Source organism: Heteronotia binoei, chromosome 11, assembly GCF_032191835.1.
Source record: "Heteronotia binoei isolate CCM8104 ecotype False Entrance Well chromosome 11, APGP_CSIRO_Hbin_v1, whole genome shotgun sequence".
NCBI classification, from domain to species: Eukaryota; Metazoa; Chordata; class Lepidosauria; order Squamata; family Gekkonidae; genus Heteronotia; species Heteronotia binoei.
Window position 1 is genome coordinate 65,098,113 of NC_083233.1, and position 17,799 is coordinate 65,115,911.

A 17,799-nucleotide genomic window follows, 5' to 3' on the forward strand; every position below is an offset into this window, starting at 1 on the left:
CCCACAACAGACACCCTGTGAGGTGGGTGGGGCTGGAGAGGGCTCTCACAGCAGCTGCCCTTTCAAGGACAACCTCTGCCAGAGCTATGTCTGACCCAAGGCCATGCTAGCAGGTGCAAGTGGAGGAGTGGGGAATCAAACCCGGTTCTCTCAGATAAGAGTCCGCACACTTAACCACTACACCAAACTGGCTCTCCAAGAGCTAGCAGGGAGGGGCAGAGCAGGTGGTAGCAGCTCTGCCCTTGATACTCACTCCCTAGGCAGGCACATACTAACATTAAAAAAATAACTTTTTAAAAGAAATCTGCTGGCCTATGGGGAGTGGGAGTTTTTCTGTCTATCAAAAGACTTGTTGATTCAGTTTAGCAGACTTTCCTTCTTAGCCTCCCGCCTGGTAACATGTAAAAGTTACCCGGCTTGTTGTCCACTTGCTTCTCCGTTTAAAGATTTATCTTCCTTCTGCGTAATTTTACAACTCTCGCTGTGTGCATAAATAAAAATGATACGCGGGGAGATGGAGTGTTTTTGCAAAGACTCTTCTCTTATGCTTGATGTTGTTGTCGTTGGCAGGGAGAATTGCAAGGATAAATCACACTCTCTGCACTGCAGCTCCTTCTGCGTTCTGAAATTCTGGCTCTCGCTTCACATTCTCAGCTAGATCCTCTGCATATCTATTTCTCCCTTTGTACGGATGCATGGAGGAACATACTATGTGCTTTGTGCCAAAACTATGTCAGCCTGGAAAACAGGGAGATACTTAACCGCAGTTTTGATGTGGTGTTATCTTTCGACTTTTCTCTGCGTGGTTGTATGACGCAAGGGAGTATTGAATTAAAAATATTCTCAAGGGCTTTTAGTAGCTCAGTTTCATTATAAGCTCACGTAATAATGTCGTCTTTCATGCCTCAAATAAAAATAGACAGAAGCAAATGCAATCAAACAGTCTTGCTTCTGCTACGCCTTAACGCTGACCTCTGGATGCTTGCGCTGGTGACATTTGCTGGCAACGGAGAGACCCATGAGCATATGAAGTTGCCTTACTCAGAACAGTGTTTGAGATAGCTCAGCATGGGTCCCTCTGGCCAGAAGCAGCTGTCCAGGGTCTCAGGCAGAGAGAGGACTTTTTCTAGTACCTGCTGTTCAGTATCCTTGATATGCCAGAAAGATCCTCTAAGCTGCTTCCAGCCAGTGCAAATAATGCTGAGCCAGATGTGCCAATGTTCTTAGTACAGAGCAGTTTCCTTTGATTTTGGAATATGATATAGGTATGTAAGAAGCCCCACTGCACAGAGGGGTAAAGCTGCAGTACTGCAGTCCTAAGCTCTGCTCACGACCTGAGTTCGATCCCGGCGGAAGCTGGGTTCAGGTAGCCGGCTCGAGGTTGACTCAGCCTTCCATCCTTCCGAGGTCAGTAAAATGAGTACCCAGCTTGCTGGGGAGAAAGTGTAGATGACTGGGGAAGGCAATGGCAAACCACCCTGTAAAAAGTCTGCCGTGAAAACGTGAAAGCGGAAACGTCTGGTGCTTGCACAGGGGACTGCATTTACCTTTTTATAGGTATGTAACAAATGGCTCCTTCCTACTTTGTGTTCTACGAATGAAGTCCTCTGCATGAGTTTGTCATAAGTTATTGGTAACATCTAACATTTTTGTCCTGATCTTTCTGTGTGTTGAATTTCCAGCCAGTAGCAATGCAACACTGTTAGCCCAGGACTTTAGTCTGTAAGTGAATGAATCTTTTTTTTTTTTAACCCTGTCGCAAAGCGTGTCAAAGAATACAAAATAACGTGGCACAGTATATTTAGTTTCTGTTGTGCTCTTTTCCTTATTAGTAAACATTATCAGAGCCAGTGGTCTAGTATACTAAGTTCCCAGTGTACTCTAAAGACGATCCAATTATAAACACATCTAATCTATTTGTTCACAAAGCCCAGAAATACCAACGTGAAGGTTGGGAATTGATCCGTTGGCAGGAAAGTGGTTCAGCTTCTGGTATTGACGATATTTTATGGCAGCAAATCCTCCCAAGCACATTAATTCTAATAAATTAATAAGATCAGTCTATAATTGGAATGTTGCAGTGCCTCTGACTTGCTTCTGGGGCTTTGCAGAACGTTCTGTTTCTCCTTTCTTGTGTGGTGCTTTGGCCTTTTAGGTCGTTGCAGTTGTTTTTCTTATTGCTTTGAAAGCGACCGCTGTGTTGGCTCCCTTCTCGATGGGCCCCTTTCAGTTTGTAGTTGTCTTTCTAAAAATGGCTATTGTCGCTTATTCATTTTGCAACTTGGGGCATTTCCTTTGTCCAGGGGAAAGTATTACAGTTCACGCACAGACCCACAGGATTTACAACTCACTGTCACAACAATAAACAATTTTCTTGTGAAGGGATCAGTTGTGGCCTTGTGGGATTAATCGTCACGATTGATCCAAAGTCACTTAGTCATCCTCACATTCAGTAAGGAGAGATTGCTTCATGATTCTAATAAAGAGCGAGGATGGGTAGTGTAAAGGTGTTTGGAACCTTCATGTTTTTGGGCAGTAGAAAGTGGTGATAGAGAGTTTTTTGGGGGGGAAATCCCTGCAAATAGAAAGCTTCTCCATAAAATCCCATACAAATAGAGTGCTTTATTAGAGATTCCACTCCATCACTTTCTCTGTTACCTACTTGTAGGGAACTTGGACCATACATACCACAGTCTTTTTTTGCCCCCCAATTTAAATTTTATTGAATTTTTAAAACTTAACTGACATAACAAACATAACTGACATAGGGGGTTTCATTGCAAGCATTCCAGACAATTAGTTTGTGAATCAACATATGTATCTATAAAACAACATTCAAATAAAGTTATACATTAGTATATTGATGACTCCATCTTTATCAAATTTACAGATACCACAATCTGTTCCAGATGAGGATTAGGCCTCTTACAGCACCTGCAACCCACACATACATGCATCCTGCTATCCTTTTCACAACACTGATCAGAGGTTGGGGAGGTGGAAATTATACCATGCCCGAGCCTCCTCTTCCTTTCTGCTCATTCTAATGTGGCACCCATGTAAAATGAACTGCTAGAAACGGATTTTGCTTTTGTGCCTGGCAAATCTGCAGGTAGGAGAGTTCTCATAGGCTCTTGTTTCTTATTTTGTGGCTCTCTTTACAGGCTCTCAGTTAGCTAGTACATTGAGTTAAAATGCTCAGGCGCTCCTGGAAAGAGGCAGGTTGACACGTGACCTTTGTTTTTCACTGTTATTTTGGCAGGCTTGGATATGGAGGAAGGGAAAGAAGGCGGGACCTGGCTTGGAATCAGCAAGAAAGGCAAGATGGCGGCCCTGACAAACTACATGCAGCCAAAGATAGCCAAGGATGCAAAAGGGAGAGGTACGTAAAGGAGAATGGGATGAGAAGGGGGTCCCACACCCTTTTTTCCCTATTTTATTTATTTAGAATATATTTGCATGCTGCCTTTCCAGAGCCCTGATTGAGGCAGCTTATAATTAAAATAATACAACAATATAAAACAAGCCATTGGAGATAAAGAGCACAAAAACTAGCTATTAAACAGTTCCAGTAAGGTAGACCTGTTGGTTTACAGTAGAAGAGCTAGCTTCTAGTCCATTAGGATGAAGGGAGCTTTGCCTCTTGGAAACTTATACTACAAAAACTCTTTTGTCAGTCTCTTAAGTGCTACAGGACCCAAATCTGTCCGTGAAACAGAAGCAGACCCTTAAAAAGCTGGTGAGATAAAACACCTAATTAAAAATCTGGGTAAAAAGATTTATTTTGGTGCCACTGCAGAATACACCCTGTTCCTTAGTGTTTGGTGCCACCACAGAACATGCCCTGTCTCTAGTTGCCACCCACCTCATCTCTGAAGGTGGATGCACAGAGAGTCGTGTTTTGCTTCACCTCCAGATTGTGCTGGAATAACTTGAAACTGTTGTTGGAATAATTAGAAACAGTGGCAAGTCTGCTTTAGTTCCTTGTCTTCCTTTTTTGGGGGCTACAGTACAATGTTCCCTAATCTAGGACAGCGCCAGTATCAAGCCACAATCTGCTTCTCCAACCTTGGGCTCATATTCACAGGCAGGGATGCAAGAAATCTGATGAAGTGTGCAGGCGCACAGAAGCTTATATACCCAGAATTAAACTTAGTTGGTCTTAAAGGTGCCAAACTTTGTTCTATCAAAATGATTTTTTTGCTGTATAAAGTGGAGTCGGATGGGGGAGGCATGGAAGTCCAAGGATTCCTCCCCACAGCCTCATTCATATAGTGGCGGTGTGCTACATTTGAACTGTGTCATGGTCTCAGACCACAGGGGTATAGCTGTGCAGTTTATACAACAGCCCTGAATGATGGGAAATAAAATAAAAGCCAACCCTCAAGCCCATAGGAAAGGCAGAGTACACATATTTTAATTAATTAATAAATACGCATGTTATTAGGAACTCTGTGCAACACCAACTCATAAGTCATCCCTTAGGAAGGGGACATAAAACATTTTGAAATGCTGTGAACTTTTTAATAGTGCAGCGAATTAACACTAAGCAGCATACAGGGTCGATCAAGCTTATGTTGGCAGGCTCCGTGGCAGCAAGACTTAAAGCTTGCTCATTCTTTCTTCGCAGCTGAGCTAGCCCAGGGAGGTGAAATGTCAGCTTCCTTCCTGGGAAATCATTCTAGCAGACTATAAATCCCCCCCCTTTATTCTTTACAGGTGCCCTTGTGACAAACTTCTTGACGACAGAGCTGGACAGTTACTCTTACTTGAAGAAAGTTGCCTCAGAAGGACACCTTTACAATGGATTTAATTTAATAGCAGCGGACCTGAAGTAAGCCTATTAAAAAAAACTTTGCTGTTAAGCGACAAATGTGGAGAAACGCAGAAAGCAGCTGGGTGCATATAATTAATAGTATGATCATAATGTGGGCATTAGTGCAGAGCAGAAGCCTTCAAGGTTTGTTTAGCTGCATTTTTTTGATCTGAAGGTGGAGCCCAATTTTGTCTCCATTTCAGGTGCTTAAGATCTTTTCTCTTTTTTTTTCTTTCCCTTTTTAAAAAAAGATGGTCCAGAAAATTAGGAAATCCCCCCCCTTTTTTTTTTGCTACCGAGTCACAGTCAACTTATAGCCACCTGGGTTTTCAAAACAAGAGACATTAAGAGGTGGTTTCCTTTGTCTGCCTCTGTGTCAGGACCTTTGGAGGTCTCCCATCCAAATATCTGGCAGGGCCGGACCTGCTTAGCTTCGAAGATCTGACAACGTCAGGCTAGCCTGCACTATCCTGGTCAAAATAGGCAATAATTCTGGATGTTTTCTCCCCCTTGAATGAAGCAGGGCAATAGCAACATCCATCTCTCGTAGTCAGTGTCAACTGCCTGAGGACCACTGATTTCTTCTTGCTCCTGCCGAGAAACAAAAATGCTTCTCCTCTACTCATTCTCCACAAGCGGTGCAGAAAACCATCTATGAAAAATGGGGCTTTCCAAACAGTTCCTTTGGTACTGCAACGTTGTCTTTAAAGATGCCAGGACTAAAAGGCAGGAGGAAACAGTGAACTGTTCTGGCTCTTGGGTGAACTGGAGGCTGTGGTCCACCCAAGAACCTGCTGTCTGGGACCACTGCTTCACCTTACCTCTTTACACAGTTGGCCATCATTTTGATCCAGAAGTGCTTCCTTTTGTTTTTCCATACTAGTGATATTCCAAATTTCAAGCGCTCCAAGGAAGAGGATAAATCCTCTAAGCAATAGTGGCTTTGCAAATTCATCAGAAGCAGCAGAGAGAGCTAGGTGATTCACACTGCTTCTTTCACAGCTTTTTGAATTGCCCGTCATGGATGGCTGGTGGGGGCCATGTGAGTTCTGATGGTGTAAACAGAATATGCACTGCCAGGAGCAGAGAAAGGGTTAACCATTCAGGTGTCTCTCATTGGATTGTTCAGCAGCCGCTCCTTACTCAAACAGCTTGCTGTAGTCTTTGCACCCTGAGCAACTCCTAATCTGTTTCAAATCTGTGTAGGTGTCTGTACATGCTCACAAGCTGTCCATATCTACAGAAAGGGAGAAGCTCCATTTTTATTTTTTGAAGTCAGAGGACAAGAGTAGGAATGCCTATGGAAAAGCTGTATTGGACTAGAAGATTAGCAGAAAAGCTAAGGGATATAGTATACCTGGGCCATTTTCACAAGTGTTATCTGCTCTGGGTTCAGTGCTGTCGGGAAACTTTCCCAGAGCCTTATGGAGCGTTTATGAATCTTCCAGGGTTTCTCTTGATCTTTCTCTAATCTGTTTTGCTGTGGAGTTTTGGGAAAGATCTCAGGGAAGCCTGAATGGCTTCCATGTGAGTGGGAAAATTTAGATTTTTTCCAATTACATGTGGACCATTTTCCCTGACCCTATCCCCACTGTGGCCATTTTCTCTCATGCCACTTGGTTTCACTGGATACTCCCTTTTAAAAGTAAGCCTTAGACCATTTCATTTTGGAGACTGGCCTTCCCCCTTAAATCTCCACAATGAAAGGGACTCGGCTTTTAAAAAACAAAAGCTGGAAATTCCATGAATCCACAGATTGTTATATCGATATAATAATGTTCAGTTGCCCATTAAAAACAACTTGGAAAAGACCGAATGACCAGGGGAGGGGGAATGGCTGCTGTTGTAGAACTGAGGCAGGGCAGCTGCCATGTAGAAGCCCCATTGTCTCTACACTGGATCAGCAGATGCAACAGCACTAGGGAGATTGCACAAGCCTGTCTCTATGCAGAAACCACCATGATGATGGGTGAACCCGGGGCTATTTTGTAGAAAAAGCCCAGGAGGAACTCATTTGCATATTTGCACACACTCTGACAACACCATTGTTTCACACAGGGATTTTTGTAGAAAAAGCCCAGCAGGAACTCTTCATATTAGGCCACACCCTTGCGTTCCTGCTCAAAGAAAGCCCAGGGTGAACCCATCTGCTACCAGACAAGAGGAGGAGGCAAATTAAAGTCCCCTCCTCTCCGTCTGCTTTCAGAGACAGTTTTCTACCTGTAGGGGATCCTTCTGGTTGCAAGTGCCCCACCTGGAGAAAAACAGCTAGAGAACGATTGAACATGTGCATAGGTCTATAAAACTGAATAAAGCAGATAGATGGGGGGGAGCATTCGCCCTTGCAGCACCTTCATAGTTCTTCCCCCTCCTGCTTTACACCCATGTCCCTTCAGCCAGCACATCTAGTTGCTTCTCCAAATACCTCTCAAGTGAAGTGTGTAGAATGTCCCCCTCGGCCCCCAAGATCACTGATCTTAGTTGTTCTGGTTTCCCTTGGGGCATTTACCTCCATTTGTACATTTGGTTTACAATTTTATTTTGAAGTTCTCAAAGCAGTTTAATCTTATTTTTATTTTTAACAAAAAAGGACTTCTTTTAAAATGGGATGCTTTTCAGCTGAGCATTGTCTGTTAGGGAGAGTTGCCAACCTCCAGGGGGTAGTCAAAACAATGGACTGCAAGGTGGAAGAATACAAATAAAAACTACTCTGCTCTAGTAAGTAAGTAAATTAGGCCACACCCTTGCGTTCCTGCTCAAAGAAAGCACAGCGATGTAAAGCACAGCAATGTAAAGATAATTTAGTGGTAGCCAGTCATATACAACGAAAATATACAAATTCCAAATATATGGACAATAAGAATCTTCCCCTGTGTAATTATTGTATGTTTTGGCTTTGGGTGAATTCCCATATAAATACAAGTTTTTGGACTGTATATTAATCCATTCATTCTTGGGCCTGATGAAGAATTGAAACAGTGCACTTTGGATCGACATACCGTCGTGCATATATTTGGAATTTGTATGTTTTTGTTGTATATGACTGGCTACCACTAAATTATCATTATATTGTTGTGCCTGGAGCAGTGTATATTTGATTTGTAAACCTCCAGATGGGGCCTAGAGATCTCCTGTGATTGCAACTGATCTATAGACAATAGGGATCAGTTCTTCTGGAGAAAATGGTTTCCTTTGGATGGTGGATTATGGCACTGTACCAAGCTGAGGTTCCTCGCCTCCTCAAGCTCCACCCCCTAAATCTCCAGGTAGTTCCCAACCCAGAGCTAGCAGCCATACTGGTAGGGCAGGTGACCATGCATTTGGGGATGTTTCTGGCTGGCCCAGTGTATTTATTGTACACAGGGCTTTCAGTGGCTAAAGCAGGGGTCCCCAGCCTTCCTGAGCCTACAGGCACCATTAGAATTCTCTCAAAACATGGTGGGTACAACCACAAAATGGCTGCCACAAAACAGCTGCTGCAGTCCACCCACAAAATGGCTGCCACACCTTACTTTCAGTGAAGATCCTTGTAGTGTGGTGGCAACTATCAAAGCAAAGTTTTTAAAAAACCTGCAAGCGTTTTTAAAAACCCGTGAAGCCAACTAAATCGCCAATAGCCAATCAAAAGCCTTGCTAGGAAAATACCTCACTTGGCCCCACCCACTTTCTAAAAGAATTTGACAGGTACCAGGAAGGAGGTGGGTGGGTGCTGTGCCCATGGGCACCACATTGGGGACCCCAGGGCTAAAAGAGTAGCAGAGATTGGCTGTAGATTCTTTAGTGCAAGCCGTTTTCTTTGGTGTGCTGACAAATCTTAAAAGTTTTAGGAATGCGAATCAAGTGCCAGCTGTTCATCCAAAGCCTTACTGAACTGTGAGAGACTACTGTGAATTCCCAAAGTTTGTTTTATTTCTGACACATGGAGAGAGTAGTGGAAATCTTGCTAGTTCATGCACTGGGAGCAGACATGGACAAACAGATACTTTCAGATGGGAAGTTCAAGTGCTTGCGATTTGTTGGCACTCCAGCCATGCAGTCTATAAGTCAAAGGGCTTCTTCTTCCTATAAAACGACTGTCATGACCCAGTTAAGTTTCGGCTGTCTGCAGCCATCAGTCAAAAGCTGTCTCCTGCCTTGTCAGGTCATCGAGCAGAGCTCAGCAAGCCCGTCTTCCCTTCTTTGCTTTGTGAGCCCTGCTTGATCGAGTTCTTGTTAGAGCACTCCCTGACAGAGCTGTAGCAATACTGCTTGATACTTCTTGCAGAAGTCTTGAGCGTGGGTGCTGAAGTGGGCTTTGAAAGGGCTGTAATCAGAACTCTCCCGTGACCATCTGCAGGTTCAGCTTTGCTTTGGTGCTGGCGTAGTCGCAGAAAGAAATGCTACGAGGGCCAAGCCACAGCCGATGAAATATTATCAAAATAAATAATGATTATGTGGTGTAAATGGCCGTAAAATTACAAACATCGAGCCTGAGTATCAGGCTGCATTAAGAGTCAGAGCAAGCTTTACGTAAGCTGTAATAATTTCCCAGACACAGGTGCTGAACATGTCACTTGATCAAATACAAGACCATACATGTTTTGGCCTCAGTGGCCAGTAGTATACACTTTTACAATACACACACACATTCTAGAGATGCTATGTATCAATCCTGATCGGATGTTGTTTTCTAGAAATACAAATAGAAGAGTGGGGAGGGGGGGGGGGAAGAAATCAAATTGTTATAATAGGAATTAATTAATTTTTAATTTAATTCAGTACAGTATATATTCTGGAATACGATACATCACTTTCATAGGCAGTCACAATGTGTTCCTTATTTCACAGTGTGTTCCTTAGTTGTGTAAACCTTTGACTTAAACAAAATTCTCCTCACAGTGAGAACAGCAGTAGAATCTTAGTTTATTCACAGCCTAAGCCAGCATTTAAAACAGTAAAATCATACAAAATTAAAACGGAATGACCATAAAATCGTACATAAAAAGGCATAAAATACTGTTATAAAACTGCAAATACAACAGAATATGGCCGTTACAGCAAACAGATTGGCAAAGGTGTTTAGCCATTTCTTGACTGAATTATTAGAGTTTTCCATATTCTTGTGGCAACCCAGCCAAATTTTGCTAATTTGTATGTAACCTCAGGGTTATTATCGTCAAGAAGCTTCTTAAGGAGTTGCAGTTTTTGACTACGTGGTAAAAGGTGTGGCCGTAATAGGAATTAAAATTACTGTATTAATTTTTTTAACGTTCTGCAGAAAAATGCAAAACCATTTCTACAATACATGTGTTGTGTGATGTGAGTGTATAAAGCTGGCTGTGGATCCCTTCCCATGGTAATTGCACTCATGGAAAACTCTTAATTGATGCTATATATAAAGCAAAAATTATATGAGCTAACTTTTATATAAATGAACATTCAAACCTAAGAACATTCTTTTTTCCTCACCATGACTGGCCCCGTGCCCTAAAAAAATCCTGAAAGCGGGGAAAAGGCAGCAGTTGCCCCTTTTGTAGCCCTCCGCAAGTAACATTTGGAAGTACATTGCCTGTGGATGTGAAGAATCCATTAAACAGTCATCAGTAATAGCCACTTACGGAGCTTTCCTTTGTGGATTTCTCTAATCCCCTTTTGAGGTCATCTAAGTGTGTGTAAGCTCTACTCACAACCTGAGTTTGATCCCGGCAGAAGTTGGGTTCAGGTAGCTGACTCAATCTTTCATCCTTCTGCGGTTAGTAAAATGAGTACCCAGCTTGCTGGGGGTAAAGTGTAGATGACTGGGGAATGCAATGGCAAGCCACCCCGTAAAAAGTCTGCCATGAAAACATCGTGATACGACGTCACCCCAGAGTCAGAAACAACTGGTGCTTGCACAGGGGACTACCTTTACCTTTTTAAGTGTGTGGCATCACTGCATCCCATAACAGATGAATTATGTGTTGTGTAAAGAAGCACTCTTCTTCACCCTGTTTAGAATGTCTTGCCCAACATCACTGGGGATTCCCCAAGTTCAGAGAGCTTGTAGAGGGAGAGAAAGGCTTGTTAGTGTTGACCGAAAGAGCGTTAATATTAGAATACCTTATTTTCAGGGGGACCTCTGTCCACCTGCCACAAAGAGGTCTGGCAACTGCAGGGGAGGGTTTACTATGTCACCATTTCTTCTTCTTCTGTGGGGAACAGGTAATATTCCTTGGCTGCTTTCTTCCTTCCCAACGTCATGCACATAGCCCAAGCCTGCAAAAAGCAGTCCTTTCTTTTGAGTACCATTAACAGCTATCATCCTTCTCTAAAATCTAATGGGGGAAGTTTTTTGCATGTCTGTGAGTAAAGATCTGCCTCTCTTAAGCCATGTCGACACACTGAGAGCTGGGTCAGGTCTATACTTCATCAGTATTGAGGAGACTTGGATTCCAATTCCCACTAGACTGTGGCGCTCAGAGGGTGATCTTCGGTTAGTCTTTCTCTGTCTGCTCCCCTCCAGCTTGCTTCAGAGGATTGTGAAGGTTGCTTCTTTTCCCCAGCAGGTTCCCCCCCCCCCCTTTCTTGTCTATACTTCTAGTCTCCTGTCAAGGTCAGCCTCGAAATTATCCTCCGACATGCATGTGTCTAGTAATGCAGGTGTGTATTTTCTGATTTGTAATTTGAGAACTTCCTGCTGCATTTCTTGTACTCACTGCTACTTGGTGGAATTTTTGTCTAATTCTACTTTAGATCCTCACTCTGCATCCTTGCTTCGGATCTGCTTGCTATTTTCAGCCAATTTCCTTGTCTTCATAGAAAATGTAGGTCCTTTCAGCCTGTCTTGCCTCTCTATTGTAAAAGGTTATTTAGCTACAAAACTAGCAGCTAAGGCTGGAATTCAGTTTCTTCTAGTTTCAAGAGAGAGAGAAGAAAACTATCTCCAGCTTTAGCTGCTATATAAATATTGTATTTAAAAAACCCACCCTCTGTGTGTGTGTGCAGAAAGAGCTCATGGAGGTGAAATAAAATAGCCGTGAAAGATTCCCACCCCACCCTTTTTTCAAACAAGAAATAGCGACAGCAAAGAAGTCATTTCATTTTCTTCCCTAATCCATCACTGGGCAAGATTGAACGCCCCAAGGTATGTTGTTTTGCTTGTGGTGGTGAAGCTGATGATGCAGATGGGTTCGTTTGATGTAATGGTGCAGAATGTTCACCAACATTCCAGCTGCTCAGGGAACAAAACTGTCAAAATGCCTGCCATGTGACTTCTGTGAAGGAAGATCAGGTTGTCAACATAGTTAGAAGTAAAACTTTGCATGGTCCCTAGGGACAGGATCGGTTGTGTGAAATCTGAAAGAGAAAGTAGGAAATGGTAACTAGGCAGGATAGCTGAAGGAAAACTGCAAAGTAGGGTATCTGAGAAATGGTAGGCCCGATGGGACGCAGAGTGCAGGAAATTTAAGCTAAGAAGTAGCTAATGAGAGAGGAGGTGACTTCTCAGTGGTTATGGTCAGGAGGAGATTTATGCTACATGGAACTGGCGAAGGAAAGGAGAAAGGATAGCTAAAGAAGCAGGGCAGGAAGAAAGAGGGGCACCATCCGAGAGTTATTAGAAGCCTAATGGTTGAATTCTACTTACCTTGGCCACTGGGTCAAGCAAACGGGGAGAGCTTGAAAAGGAAAGGAATGGAAATAGCATCTGTTATAATGATGATAAAGTCATGAATGTCACTACCTGCAAATGCAAGATAACACATCAAAAAGCGTTTGAGTGGGAGCCGTCAGCAATCGGGGGGAATCTGAAGTCAAGCATGCTTTGTGCCATTTCATAGGGTTCTTTAGAACTTCACAGGGCTTTTGAATTAACCAAATAGTTAGCTAGTTAACACAAAACGTGGCTCTGGGAGAGGGCAGAAAGGGAGAATGCTCATGAGCTCTGCAGTTCTGGGCAGAATGCTAATTAACCCCTGAATAAGATCTCAGTCTGGATTGGAGAGAAACTCTCCAGAATGAGACATCAATCAAGTACTGTCTCTAGGGCCTCTTCTGGGACGAGAATTGAATAAAGAGCTTCTTGATTTTTGAGAAATTACAGAAGAAAGAGAGAGTTACTAGAGCTAAATTACTCATTGTTCAGATGCAGAGCTAATTGCATATGGAAAATTATGTACGCTTTTAGGCATCCACCAGTATACCCATTATTTCCTTAGTGTTCTGAGGCATAGTTGATCAGATGGTGTTGATGGGGACTGCTTGTGGCATAAGGTAGGCATTTGTGTGGCTCTGGAAGAGTTGGGAGAATGCTGGAAAGTTCCCTCAAAGTGTGGGATCACCCAGAAAGATATGGTGGCTGAGCAGATTTCAGAAGGGTACTTTGTACAGCACTTGGACTAGCTGCAGGGATGCTAGTCATTTCCTGCACCGGGAGTGTAAACTGTGAATGTGTGTCTGAAACATCTGTGACTTTCAACACCTGTGAACATTTGCCTGAAAGTCTTGACTGTAGGTCTCCTGATATAAGTGTATTAAATTATAACCTTGGTATCTTTACATGGTGGCTGTTGGGAGTAACTACTGTGCCTGCTGCCAGCAGGGTTGCTCTACAAGATATAAAGCACCTTGTAATTTACTTTTGTTTGCCAGCATACCATTGTCATCACTACCAGGACTGCCTAGATAAAGGCTAATAATCTTTTGCTGCTGCTGCTGCTGTTTTGTGGAGGCGGGGGGAGGGACAGAACATCTCTGCTGGCTTAGACTGTTGGCTTTTAACTGGAAGGCTGTGGAGCACAACTGGGTTGCTGAACTATGTGCCCTTCCACAAAGCCAGGGATAGCCAAACTGCAGCTTGGGAGCCACATGTGGCTTTCTCACACATATTATGTGGCTCTTGAAGCCCCCACCGCCCTGTTAGGCGGCTTGGAGAGGGCATTTGTCTTGTTAAATCAGTTCTCCAAGCCAAGGCAGCTGGCAGTTTGGAGAATGCATTTAAAGTTAAAGTTGTCTTTCCAACTCTTCTTCCCTCCCCCGATCTTTCTTTCTTTCTTTCTTTCTTTCTTTCTTCCTTCCTTCCTTCCTTCCTTCCTTCCTTCCTTCCTTCCTTCCTTCCTTCCTGCCTGCCTGCCTGCCTGCCTGCCTGCTTTGTGGCTCTCAAACATCTGACATTTGTTCTGTGTGGCTCTTAAATTAAGCAAGTTTGGCCACCCCTGTGCAAAGCTTTCAGATAGTGGCTCTGGGGGTTTTAGCTTAGCGTCTGAGGAAGCCAGGTTCAAATCCTCAACCTAACTTACTCCTCAGGGTCTTGTGAGTGTATATGTCACGCCCTAGGGTGCAGGCAGGGGAAAAGACCCAAGTCCAAACTGGGGTCTGGGTCAGAAGGCAGAGAGGGAACCACAAGAGAAAGCCCAAAACACAGAGTCCAAGTCCAATCTGAGGTCCGAATCGAAGAACAGAACAGGAACCAAGAGAGCAATGTCCAAAACACAAACCAAGAGCAGGGTCCTTCGAAGCTAGGAGTCAAGACACCGAAGGATCAGGTTTCAAAGGTAAACCTGTCAGGTTTCAAAGGTAAAAAAGGTCATGATGAGATAGACAGTTACTTCAACGGAGTAGGGGCTAAGTGGGCCTCCGGTGGTGCTTCAATCAACAGTTGGGAAGCTCCTGCTAATTCTCAGGGCTAATCAAATGCCTTCCCCTTTGGTGTGCTTCCTTCCTCCAAGCTGCTAAGTCACAGTGTAGCTGTTCCCTTAATTGAACTACTGGCGGGGGAGAGGCAGGCGAGCTCCCTGCTTGCAGCTGTGCTTGCCCCTCCTCCTCCTGCTCTGCTGCTGGATCAGGGGCAGGGGAGGGGCAGCGACAGGCTGTCAACCTCCTGAGCACTAGGGGGCTGGCAGTAGGCTCCAATGCCAGCTCGTCCTCCTTGCCCATGACAGTATAACGGAAGAGAGAACCACAAAAGCCTACCTGGTCACATTGGAGTCAGGGCGGACAAAAATGTATCAGCTGGTGGAAGATGAATGCTGCCTATTGGTGCTGCATCAGCCCATTTTGCTGTTCTCTAGATTAGGGGTGTCAAATATGCGGCCCAGGGGCCAAATTAGGCCCCCAGGGGACTCCTTTCAGGCCCCCGAACACATGACTGTCATCTGCTTCCTTCTCCCTCTCTCTTGCGTCCTTCTGCATCACAGCTTGCTTTGCAAGGCTTGCTCAATCACACAGGTGCTACAGAGCAAAACCTCTATTTTCTCCATTAGCTGAGGCTCTTTCCTTGGGGAGGAAGGTGGGGAGGCAGAGCTTGCTTTGCCAGGCTCTCTCAATCGCACAGCAGAGCTAAGCCTATTATTGGCTGATGCTCCTCTCCGTCCTGGGGAGGAAGGAAAGAGCCAGATCTTCCTTTCTTTACCCAGTTCCCTGGATCCCATGACAGAAATACAAAGAAGGCACCTTTGAGACCGAGTACCAACGTTTTAAATATTTTTCAAGTTTTTTGTAACAAAAAATCTTTAATTGTGTTTGTATCCTTTATAAAATTTATATCTCCGCTACCTATTTCTAAAATAGGAACACAAATGGCCCAGCTTGACACGGCCCGGCCCAACAAGGTCTCATTTATGTCCAATCTGGCCCTCATAACAAATGAGTTTGACACCCCTGCTCTAGATTGTTTCAGAGGGTAGCCATGTTGGTCTGCAGTAGAATAACTGAAGGGAGCTTCAGCTCTCAAAAAGCTTATACCTGTTGGTCTCAAAGGTGCTGCTACTGGACTGATGATCATACTACTTATGATGAAGGGCTGCATTTAGTCGGATTTGCTGCTAATTTATGTCTGGTGTCCCCTGCAGGGTATGGGGACCTCCCGAGTATTTTTGCTCCTTCCGCTTCATCATTATGTCAGAGATGTGAAGCTCCTCAGAAAGGGGCTGGCCAGTCCATCAACCCAAAAACCAGCTTTCTTACAATAACCCTCAGTGTCAGGTCTGTGCCGCCCACATCTTTGTCTCTGTGTGTGTGTTTGGTGTAGTGGTTAAGTGCGCGGACTCTTATCTGGGAGAACCTAGTTTGATTCCCCACTCCTCCACTTACACCTGCTGGAATGGCCTTGGGTCAGCCATAGCTATCACAGAGGTTGTCCTTGAAAGGGCAGATGCTGTGAGAGAGCTCTCAGCCCCACCCACCTCACAGGGTGTTTGTTGTGGGGGGAGAAGATAAAGCCGCTCTGAGTTTCTGATTCAGAGAGAAGGGCAGGGTATAAATCTTTTTCTTCTTTGTAGAATCTGATATTTTAGCCTCATACGTACTATCCGTGTACTATACATTTTCCAACTAGATCTGGAAGATACCTATGGGCATTAATCACCTACCCCCATTTCAAGCGGTTTGATGGAGCATATTAGCAGTTCTCGCAAGCTGCTGTTCCAAGATGGGAATGTCTGGCATTCAGAAGGTTCCAAACAAGCTGCGTTTGAGAAAAGTGGTGGGGGAGGTTAGGTTATTTTGTTATGAAATAGCAGTGATGTCCCCTCTGCCTTCTTGTCACTTAGGGCCTCCTTCCCGGGAAGGGTAACAGGGATGATTTTGTGGTTTTTGTGCAGAACGCCATCCCCCCCCAAATTAGCCTACAACATGATTTCTCCATATGCACCCTCATTTAATTGAAATGGTTGCTTGGGGGCAGGGGGAGAGGCAGATCTTTGCTTTGCTGCAAGGTCACAGATACTTCTAGAGCTGTCATCTCTGCTGGCTTAGACTGTTGATTTTTTAACCGGAAAAACTGTGGAGCACATCTGGGTTGCATCCAGGCCTAACAGTGAGTCTTGCTGTCATCAGCACCACCATTTTAAAGTTATTTTCAAAGAGAGGTTAAAACGGATAAAAGGAAGTACTTCTTCACCCAAAGGGTGATTAACATGTGGAATTCACTGCCACAGGAGGTGGCGGCGGCCACAAGCATGGCCACCTTCAAGAGGGGTTTAGATAAAAATATGGAGCAGAGGTCCATCAGTGGCTATTAGCCCCAGTGTGTGGGTGTGTGTGTGTGTGTATAAAAAAATTTGGCCACTGTGTGACACAGAGTGTTGGACTGGATGGGCCATTGGCCTGATCCAACATGGCTTCTCTTATGTTCTTAGAGTGCGGTTTTTGTTTCTTTTTAAAAAGCCAACCCTTAATCTCTCACCTCCCCTGGAAGTGATGGATCTGATGTGTTTTGAAGTCGTCAGGTTTGAACTATATGAGTGGGTGGATTGGAGCTAATCAGTGATGTGGAAGAGAGAAGTGGGGTCCCCACTGGCCAACAAAAAGTTTTTTATGTTGAATGATGAACATGTAGGACAGAGGCTGTAGTAAGGAGGGACCTTGAGTGAATGAAAAACCTGGCTATATAGGTGTTTGCAGACCCAACGCATACTGGAGCCAAGCAGCTTTCGATAGCACATGGACAGGATCGCTGTGGTCAGAAGCAGTGTCAGCACAGGGTGGTTGTTTCATCGCACGGTTTTATGTGGAAACAACACAGACAGTAAAATGGAGAACAGGCATGCCACGGAAATCCCATCAATGTGGAGATAAGCAAGAAGATGACGAAGATATTGGATATAAGATATGGAGAGGGCTCTCACAGCAGCTGCCCTTTCAAGGACAACCTTTGCCAGAGCTATGGCTGACCCAAGGCCATTCCAGCAGGTGCAAGTGGAGGAGTGGGGAATCAAACCCGGTTCTCCCAGATAAGAGTCCGCGCACTTAACCACTACACCAAACAAGATTCATACAAATTACACCAGTGCTGGCTGTGTTGTATTTATAATGAAAGATCCGAGCAAGTTGGAAATGATAACAAGGCAGCTGCCAAAGCAGACCCATCTCTTTAAATCATGAGCTGAATGCTGAGCAGCAGCAAACTCTCATTTCAAAAGTAAGCGCACTCAAGAGTCACTGAGGTTTCTGGTCTATGTCGTGTCCCTTCACCATTGCATTAAGATGTAAGCACGATTCCTGGGTTCAAGTTTGTGTTCCCTGGTAGC

General features: G+C 44.3%; 1 protein-coding gene across 2 annotated transcripts in view; it reads left to right on the top strand.

Annotated features, from left to right (window-relative positions):
- Positions 1-17,799, top strand: part of TANGO2 (transport and golgi organization 2 homolog) — a 96,317-nt gene that overhangs the window by 20,791 nt on the left and 57,727 nt on the right. For both annotated transcript variants that reach the window (XM_060249885.1, XM_060249886.1), the window contains exons 3-4: positions 3,263-3,382; positions 4,720-4,834. In XM_060249885.1, coding sequence (XP_060105868.1) covers positions 3,263-3,382; positions 4,720-4,834 — 235 coding nt within the window. The remainder of the gene's footprint in view (positions 1-3,262; positions 3,383-4,719; positions 4,835-17,799) is intronic.